The following is an 18,630-nucleotide window of genomic DNA, read 5'->3' as shown; positions in this document are numbered from 1 at the left end:
AAGCTGCATCTTACCGGTACTCACCTATGGGGCAGAAACGTGGAGGCTAACAAAGAGGGTTCAGCTTAAGTTAAGGACAACGCAGCGAGCTATGGAAAGAAAAATGATAGGTGCAACGTTGAGATCGGGAGCGGGCGAAGTAGGTAGGGGTACAAACGCGGGTTAATGATATCCTAGTTGAAATCAAGAGGAAGAAGTGGGCTTGGGCAGGGCATGTAATGCGAAGGCAAGATAACCGCTGGTCCTTAAAGGTGCACTGAAGAGGAATCTGAACTCGTTTTTTTGCCGTGGGAACTCGATCTACACATTCCTAGCATTCTTAGAAACAGCGACTTATTGCCCTGTGTGGCCGATTTCCCTAATTAAATCGAATTAACGTCCGGCTCTCGCCTTTTTTTTTTAATTCTCCCTCGTACGGTGGGCAGAGTTTACCAACGCGTGGAGTGCCCTTCAGCCAGCTCCGTGGAGGCTTTGCTTTCGCTTCATTTTGTTTTTTAGATTTCCGTGAATAAATAGTTTCATTTGCAGATAATATAATCGCAAAATAAGTCCGCAGAAATAAAAATATGCGCGGACTATTTGCTACTACGGACTACTCGTGTTACTCCGCCGATGGCAGAGGGGCAAGCCGCCACGGGACTGGGTGAAAGGCACTCCACGCGTTGGTCGACTCCGCCCACCGTGAGAGGGAGAATTAAAAAAAAAAAAGGTGGGAGCCGGACGTTAATTTGATTTAATTAGGTAAATCGGCCACACAGAGCAATAAATCGAAGTTTCTAAGAATGCTCGGAACGTGTAGATTGAGTTCCCGCGGCAAAAAGACGAGTTCAGTTTCCTCTTCAGTGCACCTTTAAGGGTAACGGAGTGGATTCCAAGAGAAGGCAAGCGTAGCAGGGGGCGGCAGAAAGTTAGGTGGGCGGATGAGATTAAGAACTCTGCGGGGATACGATGGCCGCAACTGGCAAAGGACAGGGTTAATTGGTGAGAGATGGGAGAGGCCTTTGCCCTGCGGAGGGCGTAGTCAGGCTGATGATGATGATGAAGCCTTATGCAGCAGGGATCCCTGGTGGTACGCAATAAAGGCTTGATGTGCTGCTTAGTGCATTGGTTGGGCTTGTTGGATCTGCAGCCCTACTTGAAACAATGCAAGGAAAGGAACAACGAGGAAGACAAACACAACAAATTGATAGCATTCAAGGCTATCTCCCTTGTTGTCCTGCACATGGCACTGTTTCCAAAATGTGGTGCTCATTCCATAGGCGTAATTAATCACATGATAGGTCACAAGGTGCACTTTGGAAGAGTCTACAGGCACTTACAGGTGCTATGAAACTTAATTTATACGTGTTCAGAGTGCTCTTTTTTGAATCCTTGTTACTGCTCTTTTGTACTGCTCTGTTGCCACTTGTAAACTACTGTACAACCGGGGTGTCTCCAACTCCCTAGAATGCAATTGCAGTTGTCATTGCCAACTGCTTTTTTAGAGCGCAGCTTTCAGGTCGTCGGCGTTGTCGGCATAATCGGCACAGCTACAACAAAGTGAAGAGCATGGTGAAGAGCATGAAGAAAGTAGGGCGACTACAAAGGGAGGAAGAGAATGAAAATAGTTCGGACGGCGCGAAAACAACAAAGACAAAGGAGACACGAACACAACAGGACGGGTGCCAACTTGCAACTGAAGTTTATTGCACCAGACCCCTACATTTTATGCATCACCCGAGCCATATCTCGCAAGCCTATCACACAACAAAACGAAATTGTCATCAAAAGTCCGAACACCGGAAGTAGGCGCTACTATTACAGACAGATATGCGTTCTGCTTTCATGTGGGTTGCCCGCTCTTATAATCTTGAGATAAAATAAGGAAAATGTTATCATGTGTATAGTAATCTATCTGTATCTATCTGTAATAGTAGCGCCTATCGGACTTTTGATGACAATTTCGTTTTGTTGTGTGATAGGCTTGCGAGATATGGCTCGGGTGATGCATAAAATGTGGGGGCCTGGTGCAATAAACTTCAGTTGCAAGTTGGCGCCCGTACTGTTGTGTTCGTGTCTCCTTTGTCTTTGTTGTTTTCGCGCCATCCCAACTACTTTCAAGATATGAACCAACTAGCCCAAATCAAAGTACTTCTTGAGAAGGAAAAGGCAGAGGAGGGGTAGGAGTGGATGAGAGAAAGGCGGGAGCACAATGTGGAAAATGGAGAAGGAGGGTAGAGCGGGGGCAGGGCAGAGAAGTCACACTCAGTTTGTGCCGGCTGTTACACAGTGGCTTCCTAAACGCCTACACAGAGAGCCGTCGTGCTCAGAATGCACACCGCAACCACATGCACAAAAGCGACTACGGTGTACGCAGTAGCAGGCAGATGCCCTAGCATCTCCTCTGTTTCAGGTGCCACACATTGCAGGGTTTGCGAAAAATGATGTACAGCTACGCCGAAGTGAGGCAATTCCTAGCACGATGATTGTGGGCCCCTTCATTCTCGCACAGTTGCCTAGCTGATTATGCTCAAATAAGCACAAAAACTGCCAGTCGCAACTTGAGTCAGCCATGAATCAGCAGTCGAACCATCAACCAACACATACGCAAGTGTCTATGAGGGCCATGTGTGGAGTGCACGCCGTTTACCATGAAGACGAGCATGCGCTACTGTGAATGTTGCGGGTGTCTCATAGCCCGCTCCAAACGAAGACATGTCCTTTGTGGCTCCACCATTCCTCCTTGAGGCAATGAGACAAACACACTGCAACGCGTTCTCGCAGGGGACGGCTAAAACGGGAGAGGACACTGCAACTCGGCAAGGGTTGCACCGCGCTCCTCTACACCACTGAGCAGTGTTCGTTCAGTGCGAGAGTTAAGAGGCCTTGTGCAACAAACCCGCAATGCTTCGCATTGTATTCAAGCACAGCTTAAAGGTGCACTGAAGAGGATTCTGAACTTGTCTTTTTGCCGCGGGAACTCGATCTACACATTCCTAGCATTCTTAGAAACTGCAACTTATTGCCCAGAATGGCAGATTTCCCTAATTAAATCGAATTAACGTCCGGCTCCCGCCCTTTTTTTTAATTCTGCCTCGTACGATGGGCGGAGTCGACCAACGCGTGAAGTTCCTTTCAGCCAGCTCCGTGGAGGCTTTGCTTTCGCTTTATTTTGTTTTTTAGGTTTTAGGTTTTGCAGATAATATAGCCGCAAAATAAGCCCGCAGAAATAAAAATACGCGCGGACTATTTGCTACTACGGACTACTACGTATTACTCCGCCGATGGCAGAGCGGCAAGCCGCCACGGGACTGAGTGAAAGGCACTCCACACGTTGGTCGACTCTGCCCACCGTACGAGGCAGAATTAAAAAAAAAGGGCGGGAGCCGGCCGTTAATTCGATTTAATTTGGGAAATCGGCCATACAGGGCAATAAGTCGCAGTTTCTAAGAATGCTAGAAACGTGTAGATCGAGTTCCCGCAGCAAAAAGACAAGTTCAGATTCCTCTTCAGTGCAACTTTAAGCATCGTCCAAGTTGCCTGCCTCAATATGTCGCAAAATCAAGCTGTGCTCAAATTTCGCACCAGGAAGCTCCGTAATCGTCAGTAATTTTTTTTTTCCTTTTGTATAATCTTCGCTGCTATAGTTTGAGTGCAGTATAATTTCTGTTTTCTCACTGTTTTATTCCCTTGCAGCAAATACCTCTACCAGCAAGGACACGCGCACACCTTCATTGAGTGACACCCTATTTACTCGAGTAATTTGGGCGCTTTTTTTTCCCCTGAAATTAAGGCTTCTGCTAGGAGGTGATCAAATTTCGCACAGACTTTTCGTGAACACGTCCTAAAAAACCTCTACAATCATCGTAACACGCAATGCATACAATATATTGCCGTCAAGGAAAGGGGAATGAGGGGCTCGTTATAAATATGACAGAAGCCAACAGCCACAGAAACCAAGGGGCACAGGGGATTTTTTAGTTTATTTATTTATTTTGTGGTGTTGATCAATTTATATTACTGAATATGTCATCGCTTAAAGCTAATTGATTAGAAAAGCAGAAGAAAAAACAACCACATGCTGCCGGTGGGATCTGAACCCACGACCTCCGAATTACGCGTTCGGTGCTCTACCTCTGAGCTACGGCAACGGCTGTCAATTCTTCTGCTTTCGGAGGTATTTATGTTTACAAATAACCTAACCTTTAGAGTGTTCACCAACGCCACCCACGCACTTAAGCGGCGGACGTAGCACGTCCTGAGTTACCGCTGATGTGACGTAGAACGTCATTGAACGGCGAGAGTGGAAGCTGTGTGAGATCCCTGTTATGCTTCCTATGGCTTCAAGGCTGCCAGAATCGAGGCCCTCGCTAAGCAATTAAGCAAACAAGAGAGGGGGGATGAGGGGGCTCGTTATAAATATGAGAGAAGCCAACAGCCACAGAAACCAAGGGACACGAGGGATTTTTTTTAATTTATTTATTTTGTGCTGTTGTCGATTTAGAATATATTAATATTAGTTCTCCGTGGGATGACATGACAGTGCGTGCGCCGCTCGAAGCGATGAATGTGGACCAATACAATCGCAAAGCCAGCAGCTAGAGGCAAAAGGAAATACAAGGCGATAAAACGGTATCCCCGCATACGGCACGGTTGACTGGGAGCACACTGAACAGCCAATGATTCAGTTGTTTTCGCATTCTACCATGACGCATGCCTCAGCGGTTAACGAAAGTCTTCTCTCACAGCAGATAAAGGCAATCAATGCATGCTCCCCATCAGCACAGCTAATTGGCCCAATATTGGCAATGTATCGTCAAGGGCCGGTCCTACAAAGGACCAGTGTGAAGCCAGCCATTTCCATTATTGGGCCTGTGCTGCTTAAAGGTGCACTGAAGAGGAATCTGAACTTGTCTTTTTGCCGCGGGAACTCGATCCACACGTTCCTAGCATTCTTAGAAACTGCGACTTATTGCCCTGTGTGGCCGATTTCTCTAATTAAATCGAATTAACGCCCGGCTCCCGCCTTTTTTTTTTAATTCTGCCTCGTACGGTGGGTGGAGTCGACCAACGCGGGGAGTGCCTTTCACCCAGTCCCGTGGCGGCTTTCCGCTCTGCCATCGGCGGAGTAATACGTAGTAGTCCGTAGAAGCAAATAGTCCGCACGTATTTTTATTTCTGCGGGCTTATTTTGCAGTTATATTATCTGCGAATGAAACTATTTATTCACGGAAACCTAAAAAACAAAATAAAGCGAAAGCAAAGCCTCCATGGAGCTGGCTGAAAGGGACTTCACGCGTTGGTCGACTCCGCCCACCGTACGAGGCAGAATTAAAAAAAAAAGGGCGGGAGCCGGACGTTAATTCGATTTAATTAGGGAAATCGGCCACACAGGGCAATAAGTCGCAGTTTCTAAGAATGCTCGGAACGTGTAGATAGAGTTCCCGCGGCAAAAAGACAAGTTCAGAATCCTCTTCAGTGCACCTTTAAGCTGGTTCTCATGGCCGAATCTAGCACTCTCGCCCCAAAAGAAGGCGGTTGCACTCGTCCCTCGCACTATGGACTACACGTATGACTTCACTCTGGTTTTGCCTTGCCAGTGTCAGCTTCCTTGGAGTGGCGTCCCCTCATCATTCACTCGCCTTTCACAGTCACACGTGGCGGCAACGTGGCCGTGCCGATCTTCCCCACCCTCTAATCACTCCACCCGCCGATCTGCACACACCCGCATACATGCTGGAGTGCTCACGTAGCATGGAATGCAAAATACACTAGTTAAAAGTTTTTTTTATATATAGATCAGGTTAATAAAATAGGGGTGCGCAAATTACATGAGTAAATACGGCATTCTATAAACGGTAGAGCCTGTGAAGTCTATGACTAAATGAACAAATAAAAAACTACAGGAACAGTTAAATTTAAGAGTGCAATGCGAGGGCAGTGTGTTCTGTATCCATTACTAGTACTTGTGGATGGAGCTCTTGGACGCACATCCACAGTCGAGTGCAGAAGCAGCTGCCGACTGATGCTGGGATAACTGTGCCTGGATTTTTCCTTTGCTGTTGAGCTGCCCAAAGTGGCCACAAGCCCGAATTCAGACTTGCACATGCAAGTGTCCACGTGCTTTTAGTGTTGGATTGACTTGCGCATGGATGGAAGTCGATGAAGATTGAAGTCAATGGATGGAAGTCGATGAAAGGTCGGCGCAAGAGACTGGTAATTTATCACGCGGGATGTTAGACTGCGCCAATGATGTAGTGGTCTAATGCAGTGGCCAGCGAAGCTGATCCGTTTGTGTTGCTGCAGGTTCAAATCCTTGTTCAAGTACTTGTTACTCCACCACCCCGTGCAAGTAAGCACAGCTTTCATCTCCCTTACACTTTCCATCTCTCGCAAGCATCTTTTCCTTTGCTTTATCCCTTCCCTCTAAGGGAGAGGGACAAAGCAAAAAGATACAATGAAGAATCTTCAAGCAAGGAGTGAAAAATTCAGGGGGCACTTTGACGATCTAAAGTGCGCGAGGCGAAAGTCTTGCCAAGCAACTTTGGCCGCACGGCCGTAGGCACACATGAGGCGGCTAGGGGCGACTTGGATTGGCTAGTCATGACCCATGACTAACTATTCATGATTAGTTAATGACTAACTAGTCATGACTAAATAGTTTATTACTAACTAGTCATGATTGGTTAATATCTAGCCATGACTGGTTAGTGACTGACTAGTCATGACTAACCAGTCATGGCTAACTAATGACTAACCTGTCATGAATGGCTAATGGCTAGTTAGTAATGACTTGTGACTAATAATGACTAGATGACTTTCACTTCATATGTAACGGACGGATGGACAAACAGAGTCATGGCCGCGAGTATGAGTATTCTGTGCAAGAAACTGAAGACTACAAGATTGCGAAGGTCTTACACCATGATGACTTGGTAAGTACATTAACAGCAAGGCTGTGTGACTTGGTTAGCACTTCTATACTTCCCAGGAAAATGTAGGATTCTGCAACAATGTGACTGAAATTTGACTCTGAACAGAAGTGTAAAGAAATTTTATATTTATGCACAGTCTATGTTTGTTACACGTTTGCACAGTCTTTTACAAGGTGCAGACATGGAAAGTAATTAAGTATTACACTGCGTGAAGTCAGTCCATTATGAACACAACTGAAAAATACAGAAGGTGTATGCACAGCAAACGAGCAAAGCAGAGACTCACAGCTAAGCCTCTCCTTGCTCCCTTCCAGCCTGTCAATCTCCGTGCAGCTGCTTTTATTTTTGCTGGTCACATAATTGTGGTACCCACCGAACAACCAGGGTTCAAGCATTCTCACTGCTCGATCATACCATCTTGTCAATTAATATGCGATGCAGCAAATAATGACATAACTTAGCCAACTAAATGCAAACAACCAAAACGGGCATCAGCAGAGCTGTCACACCTGATTAACCGTGACATTGAGACGCTGCCGGTTCAAGGTCTCCACACATCGAGCCACCTCTCGAGCATCCTCAGTGACGTCCGTCATGACCCAGCGTGTTTCTGCTTGGCAGTTGTCGCAGGCAAAGCGGCGATTCTGCCGGCAGAACTCGCGGTTGAAATTTTCCCCGAAATAGTGCAGAACCTGGAGGAAAAAAAAGCCGTGACCAAAAAGAAATTAGGCATGCACCTTGGAGTTTCTGGCGAAGCAGCTTTTGTCATGAAGAACACATTTTCACAACCTCATCAGTTTGAAGAGAGAGTTTTTTTTTTTTTGGTGCAGGTATCATTTCTCTGGCTAAACAATAGCTTGAGTCTTAGCTAGTTAGCTGAGATGCGCATAAGGGGGATGCGGTGTTCAGAAAAAATTCTTTAGTGGAAAAATACTGCTTCGCTAGCAATCTTGAAAAGGCTGATGAGACTCTGAAGCCTCGACCTTTGACCAATTATCGTTTCGTTTATGGGGTTTAACGTCCCAAAGCAACTAAGGCTATGAGGGATGCCGTAGTGGAGGGCTCCGGAAGTTTCGACCACCTGGGGTTCTTTAACGTGCACTGACATCGCACAGTACACGGGCCTCTAGAATTTCTCCTCCAAAGAAATTCAACTGCCGCGGCCGGGATCGAACCCGCGTCTTTCGGGTCAGCAGCCGAGAACCATAACCACTAAGCCACCGCGGCGGCTTTCACCAATTATACCTTTCAGATTCGTGCAACTGGGTTTTGAACCTGTGGCGGCAAGAACAAATCAGCTGCACTGGACACTCAACGCACTATGCTCTCCACACAACCAATCAGGCCTCCTCATGTCTAGCTGCCACACTCTCCCACTCTGTATTGCCCATAGAGGTCATCGACCTCCACCTGTGTGCAAAAAGCACTATTAACCTCCTACCCACAAATTCCCAGGTGGACATGAAGAGAGACAGTCACAAAGGGAAAGGAAACAAACATAACTGGCTCCCAGGGTCAGTGAACACCTCAATCACACTTTGGGGTAGGAGGTGTGGCAGTAGTGAGAGAGATATGTGGGCTGCATGGGTTGGCATTAACAACCTTACAGACTCCTTTGATTTTGAGGAAAGGTATATAACTGGCTACCTGGGTCAGTGAACACCTCAATCACACTTTGGGGTAGGTGGTGTGGCAGTAGTGAGAGAGATATGTGGGCTGCATGGGTTGGCATTAACAACCTTACAGACTCCTTTGATTTTGAGGAAAGGTATATAACTGGCTACCTGGGTCAGTGAACACCTCAATCACACTTTGGGGTAGGTGGTGTGGCAGTAGTGAGAGAGATATGTGGGCTGCATGGGTTGGCATTAACAACCTTACAGACTCCTTTGATTTTGAGGAAAGGTATATAACTGGCTACCTGGGTCAGTGAACACCTCAATCACACTTTGGGGTAGGTGGTGCGGCAGTAGTGAGAGAGATATGTGGGCTGCATGGGTTGGCATTAACAACCTTACAGACTCCTTTGATTTTGAGGAAAGGTATATAACTGGCTACCTGGGTCAGTGAACACCTCAATCACACTTTGGGGTAGGTGGTGTGGCAGTAGTGAGAGAGATATGTGGGCTGCATGGGTTGGCATTAACAACCTTACAGACTCCTTTGATTTTGAGGAAAGGTATATAACTGGCTACCTGGGTCAGTGAACACCTCAATCACACTTTGGGGTAGGAGGTGTGGCAGTAGTGAGAGAGATATGTGGGCTGCATGGGTTGGCATTAACAACCTTACAGACTCCTTTGATTTTGAGGAAAGGTATATAACTGGCTACCTGGGTCAGTGAACACCTCAATCACACTTTGGGGTAGGTGGTGTGGCAGTAGTGAGAGAGATATGTGGGCTGCATGGGTTGGCATTAACAACCTTACAGACTCCTTTGATTTTGAGGAAAGGTATATAACTGGCTACCTGGGTCAGTGAACACCTCAATCACACTTTGGGGTAGGAGGTGTGGCAGTAGTGAGAGAGATATGTGGGCTGCATGGGTTGGCATTAACAACCTTACAGACTCCTTTGATTTTGAGGAAAGGTATATAACTGGCTCCCTGGGTCAGTGCAGTTTGGTTGGACACACTAATTGTCCCATGTCTGTATGGACACCCAAAGCACCATAAAGGAAAGGAGGAGGGTTGGAGTGAAAGAATGAAGAGAAAGGTGCCATAATGAAGGGAAAATGAAATTGGTTTTGAGGAAAGGAAGGTGGGAAGGGGTATCTGTGGTGCAATTTCCTTTTCATCCTTCTTTCAGTCCCAATAAGAACAACTCCAAGAGAGGAAATGGGACAGTAAATGTCTCTTAGTGGACACTGGAATGGGGGTGAGAGGGAAGGGATAAAGGAGGGAGTGAAAGAAGAAAGGAGCTGCTGTAGTGGAGGTCTCCAGAATAATTTTGGCCACCTGGGGATCTTTAAAGGGCTCCAGAATAACTTTAACCCAAAAAAAAAAAACACCAGCCAGCTCAGTGGCAGAGCTCTACTAGCAGGGGTGGCTCAGTGGTTAAGGAGCTGGCTACCAAGATACAGTTACTGTGATCTCCTTTCCTCAAAAACCATTTTTCTTAGCCCAATGCCTTAACCACTAAGCCATGTCATTGTAGAAACAAATTGGTTTTGAGGAAAGGATGCCATAAGGGAAGGAATAAAAGAAGGAGTGAAAGAATAAAGGAAGAAAGAGCTGCCACAGTGGAGGGTAAATTGGTTTTTGAGGAAAGGAAATGGTGCACCATAAGGAAAGGAAGAGAGGTGGGAGTGAAAGAAGAAAGAAAGAAAGAAAGAGGAGGGGTGGTGGAGGTCTCATTAACATGCACTGACTTCTCACAGCACACTGTGCCTTTTGCATTTTTTCACCTCCATCAAACCCCACTCCTGCCCTGCAGACCAGCCACTGAGCCAATGGGGGTCAGTGCAACCTTGTGGGGACATTGAGGACTCCATTGACTTAGAGGAAAGGAAAGGTGTACAACTGGCTCCTTAGGTCAGTGGACACCTCAACTGCACTTGGGGTACCTGGTGGTGGTGAGAGGGAGGTGCTCTGCATGGGTTGACATTAACATTGTAGAATGCCAAGTTGATTTTAAAGACAGGAAAGGTGTACAACTGGCTCCCTAGGTCAGCGGACACCTTAATGGCACACTGACAGAACATTGCAGACTCCCTTGATTTTGAGGTAAGGAAAGAAAAGCAACTCGCTCCCTGTGGGCAGCATGGGTTGGTAATGAACCTTGTAGACTCTGTTGACTTTGAGGAAAGGAGGGGTGCATAACTGGCTACTTGTTTCAGCAGTGCCCTCAATCACATTTTGAGTATGTGGTGTGGCATGGTGACAGAGAGATGTGCTTTACATGCAGTGGCGGGGTTTCCAACCATGTGGTAGAAACCCAGCACTGGAGCAATAGGCTTCTGGAGTTCATAACTGGCTCCCTGTGTCAGTGGCCAGCTCAATCGTGGCCATGGTGTACACCACCAAGAAACTGCTTTTACACAATATTTCATGCTTAGCAATGCTAAACCACCAACCATTTTTTTCTTACTTCTTGATGGTTTACATTGAATTTTTTCAGCTTATGAGGAATAAAGTATTAACTACTCTCACAAAATCTCTGCATTAAATTTGATAAAAATCATATTCTACTGCTTTTTCCTCTGAATCTTGTGAAGAGCCTGCAGAGCTAACAAAATGTGGCAGATGATTGGTTCAACATCAAAACACAAACTTTCCGTTTTGATATTTTGGGACACAGTGCCTGCTGAAACGCCAAGAGCAGGAAGAAAATTTCACACAAAAAATTAAAATATTTGAAAAACAGAGAATGTCTTGACCTACAACATATAGCCTTATGAGTGCAAAAAAAGAAACAAGGTTAAAACAGACAAAACAAGAGCAAAAAAATCTTCTTAACACAGTATGCATCTTATCAGAGAACCGGAACGGAGAATAACTCCAATTGGGCGAACGTTTCCCCTATATGCAGTGCTATCTCGGTTGATGACACACTTTTTTTAGGATACTTCCAGATGGATTTCACCAATGAAACTCTGGGAAAGCATAGAAAACGAGATATACGAGCAGATACAATGATTAAAAAAAAACTTTTTTTTAGCCATTTAGGTGATTTGAAAGCTGCATCTCCCTCTTAAATGAACAGCCTGAATTGTTCAACATGGATGAGGTAGAAACAATGAAGGAGCACACTGCTGTACTAACAACTGAATGATTTTGAATGAGCTTTTCTGTTATTTTGTTTTGTTCCTGCGGTTGTTATGCCTCTAAAACACTATCTGTTCATTTTTTCGTGTAAATTACAATGTATACTACAGGTTTTTGTTTATTTCTTTTGTTTTCTACATGTGCTTTCTGTTCTTATGTATTGCACCTTGGCGCTTGCTCAATCTTATTTTGTGTTGTGTGTCATTGCTCCCCCCATGTAATACCCTCGATTGAGGGCCTTTAGGGGTTTATTGAATAAATAAATAAATTTTATTATTTGACATGAACACACAACTGATGCCCAATAATTCATAGAAAGGGATCAAAATTTGTTAGAATAACAGAGTTGGAATGCACTTGAAGTCAGTTGACAGTACCAAGGCATCGGTTCAAATATTCAAATAAACAGGTTGTTTGAATCAAGAGAGTTCAAATGAATGAGAGTCTAATATATAGCAGCAGAAGCTGTGCAATCTTGACCACTAACTAAAGAAAGGAAAAAAAGAACAGGGAAAAAGGACTACACAGACAATTAGTGCACAAGCGTCGATGAAAGAAATATCGAATACACTCGCGTAATGAACCCACCCCTCACTTCTGTCGCTGAGAATTTGCTTCTTATACCGTATTTTCCGGTGTATAAGACGCGGCTTTTTTTCGAAAATCTTGCTCTTGCGTCCTATACAAGGGTGCATCTTATATGCGAATTTTTCATCTTTTTTTGCGAGTTCATCGATTACTCCGGTTCATGCTCAAGCTTTTTTCACCTAAAAAATGTCACTACCAATAACGCGGTTGTAACACGGTTAATACTTCAATACCGGGACCGCATGCGCGACATTCTAGGTGATCTTTATCATGAAACGGCGGGGATGACGACTTCCGGGATCACAAACGCGCGGCTGTTTCGAAGGCCCCAAGCAAAATGAGAAGCACCAAAAGATGATGACAATCGCGCTTCTTGCCATTGTCAAGACAAGCCGGCGTTCTTTTTTAGTCACCCTTTGCAACTTTTTTTGCGCCGTGTATGTAGTGCATGTTTCAGCCGAGTTGCTTCCAGAAATGGGTGAACCTTTCGATAGCGCATCTGAAGATGAAGACTTCGAAGGTTTCAAGTAGAAATAAAATGTTGTTATGGACATATGGGGAGCTGTATCGTTTTTTCTTTCTTTTTTGCTAAAACGTGGACGGGTATGGCGTGAGTGTTGCCTTTTTTGATCACTTAGCGTTGCTTAAGAATTGCTCACAGGTACGGTGCATTTCGCGATAGTCGCGCAAGCATGTTTAATTAAGCCTCACTAGCCTAACTGGGTAAACTGGGGTGCGTCTTATACACGGGTGCGTCTTATATACGAACTTTTTCAGTGACAGCTTGCATATATGGCAGGTGCGTCTTATACAAGGGTGCGTCTTATACACCGGAAAATACGGTAACTTTGTGTAAAAAACGCACACTTGACCTACAGGGCCAATGTTCAGCATGTTTGCTCCATCTCACCACGTTTGGCCAACGCCGTCGACTACCACAAAATCACTGGATCGCGCCACGATACGCCAAGCTCCTTTCGAAGCGAATGATACAAAACACCACCGAAACGGTTTGGTTTGGTTTGGTTTATGGGGTTTAACGTCCCAAAGCGACTAAGGCTATGAGAGACGCCGTAGTGGAGGGCTCCGGAAATTTCGACCACCTGGGGTTCTTTAACGTGCACTGACATCGCACAGTACACGGGCCTCTAGAATTTCTCCTCCAAAGAAATTCAACCGCCGCGGCCGGGATCGAACCCGCGTCTTTCGGGACAGCAGCCGAGCACCATAGCCACTGAGCCACCGCGGCGGCCCACCACCGAAACGGACTTGGGTGACGGGGGATGCAACTTGCCGACCACGTGCTTTCGTTCACGACGCACGGATAGACCGACGGGCTTTTCACCCATGTAATGAACCCTCCCCCCGAACTGATGTCAACTTTTCTGGAAAAAAAGCGAGTTCATTACAGAAGTAACTATGATATAGCACGTGCTCAAGGCAGAGTGCAAGCATATCTCTGCATTAATGCAGTCGAATTCCATACCAACCCTTCAGTCCCAGCGCAAGTTTCTTCGGTTTAAATTCTTATTTTTGTTATTTAACCATAAACTTGGAATTAATTCTTCGCCATTCCTTAATCTACAGAACACCAGACAAACCCGACACTCCCAACCCCTTTCTCTGGCCCCGTACTTTGCAAAGACTAACTTATTTCAGCACTCTTTCTTTCCACAAACCATCAGTGACTGGAACAGCTTATCAGCTTCGTGTGTACGGTCTCTTGACCTGATAAGTGACCATTGTTAGTTTGTTTTGTTAGTTTCTTTTTCTCTACCATGTCATTTCGCGCTGCTCGTTTTCTGCTTGCATTTTGGTATTATTGCTCAATTTGTGTTCTGTTCTGTATCCACTCCTGCTTGGGCCTCACGGCCTGCAGTATGCCATAAATAAATAAATAAAAAAAAATATGGTCTCTGCCTAGTATGGCATCTAGAACACCAAAGCAAATTCAAACTTCAGTAGACCATAAATTTTTGTTCGACTTATCAGCACTGCATCTTAATATGAGCCAAGACAAAATGTGATTTGCTTTGTGGATGTCTATGCATTTGAACAGTATTTTCGTATTCAACCAACTGGTTGTGTGGTTGAAAAAGAAAAGTTATCATTAATGCACTGGTTTCTCAACTGTGTAAAACCACATTAATTAGGACTTCAAAGGACTAGAAAAAGTGTCCAAATTATCCAAAATTTGAATTAGCAAACGGCCCCACAAAATACTGTCAAAAATCATCTCGCACAACGTAAAAATCAACTGGCGGAAAAATGAGTAACAGACGTCTGCTTCTGAGTAAAAGTTGTCACGGCCACTGCTCTTTTCAATGCAGGGAGAGTTGGAGCAAGACAAAAAGTCTGAGTTTAGCGAAAGCACGAATTAGGTGGCTTTGAGATGCATTTAAATACAGCTGCCAACCAAAATCTTCCAGCTTGTTTGAAATAGTGCCCAAAAGTACCGTAAAAACCCGCATATAATACGAGGTTTTTTTCCCATAATTAGCGTCCTAAATTTCCGCCTCGTACTATTAGCGGATCCGAACAAAAATTTTCGAAGTTGCTCGAAGTTTTGGTTTTGTTTTTGCGGCGTGGCTACGGCTTGGCTTCGTTACTCTCGACAAACGACGTCACGACGTCGTTTCTTTGTTGATCCGTTGGGTGCGCAGGGGGGTCGCGGTGTGCCGTGCGCCTGTTGACAACGCACGTGCTCCGACGTTCTCGGCGCGCGGGCGAGAGCCGGTTGTGGTCGGATACGTCAGATCGGCGACGCTACACCAGGCACAGTTCGGGAGCTCTACAGTCCAGCCGCTCCGACGCGAGGCAGCGCATGCACAGAACGTTCTTCGTTTGAAAACTGGCTGGGAGAGGAGGCGAGTGGCGAAGGGAGTAGAGGGGAGGAGTGGCGTGGGAGGTGCGCGCGGTGCATTCTGGGTGGGCGGCTTCGGCGCGCTCTCGGTGCGGCCCGCGCGAAATGCAGCCGGCTGCATTCCGCGCCGGGCGCCGTCAGACCGCGCCGGAAGCCGCCGAACACGCTGGCGATCGGGCGCCGCTGGAGTATAGAGGGTCGCGTTTCGCCAACGTGATGTCGCCGTGCCGCGCGCTTTTAACACTCGTATTATACGCGGGCGAAACTTTTTTTTCCCATTTCGCGTCTCTAAAACTTAGCCTCGTATTATATTCGAGTTCGTATTATACGCGGGTTTTTACGGTATGAAATATCTGAGTCTGAATTATCAGCAGTCAACTGTATATATAAAAGCAAGAGTTTTAGCTTTAGCGTATAAGGAAAGTGAACGGAACCAGAGAAATCTCACACTGCCAAAAAAAAAGAAAAAGAAACTATGCAAATGTTTGTGCTATGCTGTGTAATGGAAGAACACAGCAAAAGCTGTTATACTGTGGTACATGCGCAATGAAAACAATGTCAGTGAAAGAAAACAACGAAGTATATGTAGTATAGCATAACAGTTAAATCTAACCCCATACTCTCTCCTATTTTTCTACCGGCTCACAGTCCTTCGCTGTGCGGACGCCTACGCCATCATCGCAGATCAGGGGATACACACCTGTGCTCGTCGGCAATCGGTGCGGTTCTCGCAGAAGTTGACCATGTGCCACAGGTTGGCAATGTGAGTCTCCCGGGCGGATGCGTTTGCATTGACGTCGCTCTCAATCATGGAGCGAATGCGGTGCATGTCGTGGTAGCTGTAGAAGAGGAGACAGGATGCCTTCTGGCCGTCACGTCCGGCACGCCCGGACTCCTGGTAGTAGCCCTCGACGGACTTGGGCAGCGAGTGGTGGATCACGAAACGCACATCCGGCTTGTCCACCCCCATCCCAAAGGCGATGGTGGCACACACGACCTGCATATTGGGCAGCTGGGATAAGGCTCTCAGCAAAGCTTGCTTTTAGGACGCTAGCTCTGACACCCTATAATGCTCCCATTACTCAAAGTTGCGTTAGTATCAAACACAAGGCCATTCAACTGGGACCACTGGGTGGCACCATTGATGCACAGATTGTGGACCACCTAACTGGCGCAGAATGTTCGGAGTGGTATGAAACGATTCAGCACGTTACGGAGCATACAATTACTAGTCAAATCAAAGCGTAGCACATCACAGGGATTCGCGCCTAAGACCTTTGGTTCCCCTAAGCATGACTTCTTGAAACTTTAAACATCCATTACCACCAGACTAATTGACATTTCGAAGCGGTGTCAAACGATTTGTATTCTAGCGCGCTATACGTTGACATCAAAAAAAGTAGATATCCGGATTGTGGGGACGCCTTCGTCCCCTGCGTTCACTTTCCCGCATTGCACCCGCTGCGGTAGTTAGCTCCTCCGCAACGCACTCTTCTCAGTTGGGTTACTGTAACTAACAGGGGAGGGCGCTCGCGTCGCAGCGACACCAGCGCCACAGATGGCGTTTTGCTGCGCGCTCGCGGGAAGCTACGGGGTCTCTTCTCCCTGGGACCTGGATAGCGTGTGGACGTTCACGCGCAAAGCTCCGCTCTTCGCCGCGGGCGCCTCGTAGTCGGAACTTGCTCCCGCCACCCCGTCCCGTCCGGCCTCGGAGCTTATCCCTTTGCCTTACCGTGGGCGAACGTTCGCTCGTAACCGTGCTGGTGAGTGGGACATCCTCGATTCCTCAGTGTATTTTGTTGCTAGCTGGCGTTATTGTTGTTATAGCAATAAATGCCTTGTTTGTGTCAGCCAGTGTGTCGTTCCTTTGTTCCCGCAGAGCAAGGCCCACCATGGTCGGCGTGCGCTCGGTAGCGCTCGCGACCATGGGGTGGGGTCCGTGTGGCTTTGAGCTGAGTCAGCCGCGCTTAAACGGGGAGAACGGATTTATCTCCCCCATTTCAACCCCACAGGATATAACGAAAAATTTGTACCGGATATAGTGAAGATGGCTAATGATGCAATATTCATTCGATATTGCTAAACAATCGATACTCGTACGCTGCCCCAGCTTTTTGCTCTTTCTTTTTGATACCCATTCACTCGGTTGGCATAATGAAACGAAGCTGCAGTGCGGTGAAAGCAGGCTGATTGCAAGGACATTACCAGAACTTTAATTGCAGCCACTTCACCAGAAAAGGAATTCAGTTGGAAAAAAATGTGCACAGAAGAAGAGGACTACACAATAACAAAGCAGGACCTCATCTCCAGCTGGAGTACAAGTTGACCTCAACTTGATGCCACTGCAATTGCATTTGAGTCAAGCTCCAGCACTGTCCTCATTTGGTCCTCTTCACAGTTATCTGTTTGTTTCCTGCAGGCTTTCTTCTCTCGGAAATATGCACCAGCTGTATCAGCCCGCCATGTGGCTTTAGTTGCAAACCCTTCCCGATAATTCTTGAATACGAGGGTTGTACCGAAAGTAATAAAAATGTTGCTATAACTACTTCGTTAACTGGCGTACATCACTGAAATTTCTACATGCTTGTAGAGAAATTCTTTCCCTGTACACAGTACTACTCAATGTGGTCTCCATCACAAGCAATACATTTCGGCCAGCCTCAATTCATCTACTCGCTGATGATTTGTGTAAGTGGCCGTAGTAGATGTTTTCCTACTGTATGGTTTGATTTTTACACTGGTATTCGTAGCTTAAACTTCTTAATTCATCTAAGCACATTGCTCTTCTTAGTGGTGTCACCTCTGTATACATTCAGTAGCCTTCTATGGATGCCAGACGGCCCGCATCCTTCCTTAAAAACTTCACAATGACCCATAACAATGACCCATAGCTTCTCATTGGCGTCCACTCCCTATATGCACAATAAAGATCCATACTTGTGAAAATCTGTACATTACGAAAGAAAAACAAATCTTTGCTGTCCAAGCAAGTAGAATTTGAATGATGTATATCAGGTAATAAAGATGATGACAGCGAGTTTTTATGGCGCAAGGGCGTCAGAGGCCAAAGAGCGCCGTGGCACAAGGTATTTTCCTCTACTCAAGGTGTGGTCAAAGACCCATTTCCCAAGCACTTCGCCCTGAATAAGCCGAGCACCAAACCAGGGGAAACTTGTACCCATTGTATCACCGGTGGGTACCCGGCGGCACTGGGGATCGAACCCAGCACCTCCCACAAGCAAGGTCAGGTAATGAAGACATTATGTAAACTTTCGCATTACTTTCAGTACAGCCCTTGTATTTTCTTGAAAGTGCAGTTCACACTGTCTTCTTTATCAACTATGGTATACATCAACATCAGGGCACGCTGTCTTCTTTGTCCACTATGGCATACATCAACATCAGGGCATGCTGTCTTCTTTATCCCCTGTGGTAAACATCAACATCAGGGCACGCTGTCTTCTTTATCCACTGTGGTATACATCAACATCAGGGCACG

At 46.2% G+C, this 18,630-nt stretch overlaps 1 protein-coding gene across 1 annotated transcript in view; it reads right to left on the bottom strand.

The window, feature by feature from the left end:
• Positions 1-18,630, bottom strand: part of Blm (Bloom syndrome helicase) — a 35,444-nt gene that overhangs the window by 3,321 nt on the left and 13,493 nt on the right. The window contains exons 4-5 of the mRNA XM_089588304.1: positions 15,832-16,128; positions 7,424-7,606 (exon numbers count right to left, since the gene is read on the bottom strand). Of these exons, the coding sequence (XP_089444430.1) occupies positions 7,424-7,606; positions 15,832-16,128 (480 nt within the window). The remainder of the gene's footprint in view (positions 1-7,423; positions 7,607-15,831; positions 16,129-18,630) is intronic.

Source organism: Amblyomma mixtum, chromosome 4 (assembly GCF_055824585.1).
Source record: "Amblyomma mixtum isolate Tamu chromosome 4, ASM5582458v1, whole genome shotgun sequence".
NCBI lineage: Eukaryota > Metazoa > Arthropoda > Arachnida > Ixodida > Ixodidae > Amblyomma > Amblyomma mixtum.
The sequence above is the reverse complement of the archived record's forward strand: the minus strand, read 5'-3'. Positions and strand labels throughout refer to the sequence as shown.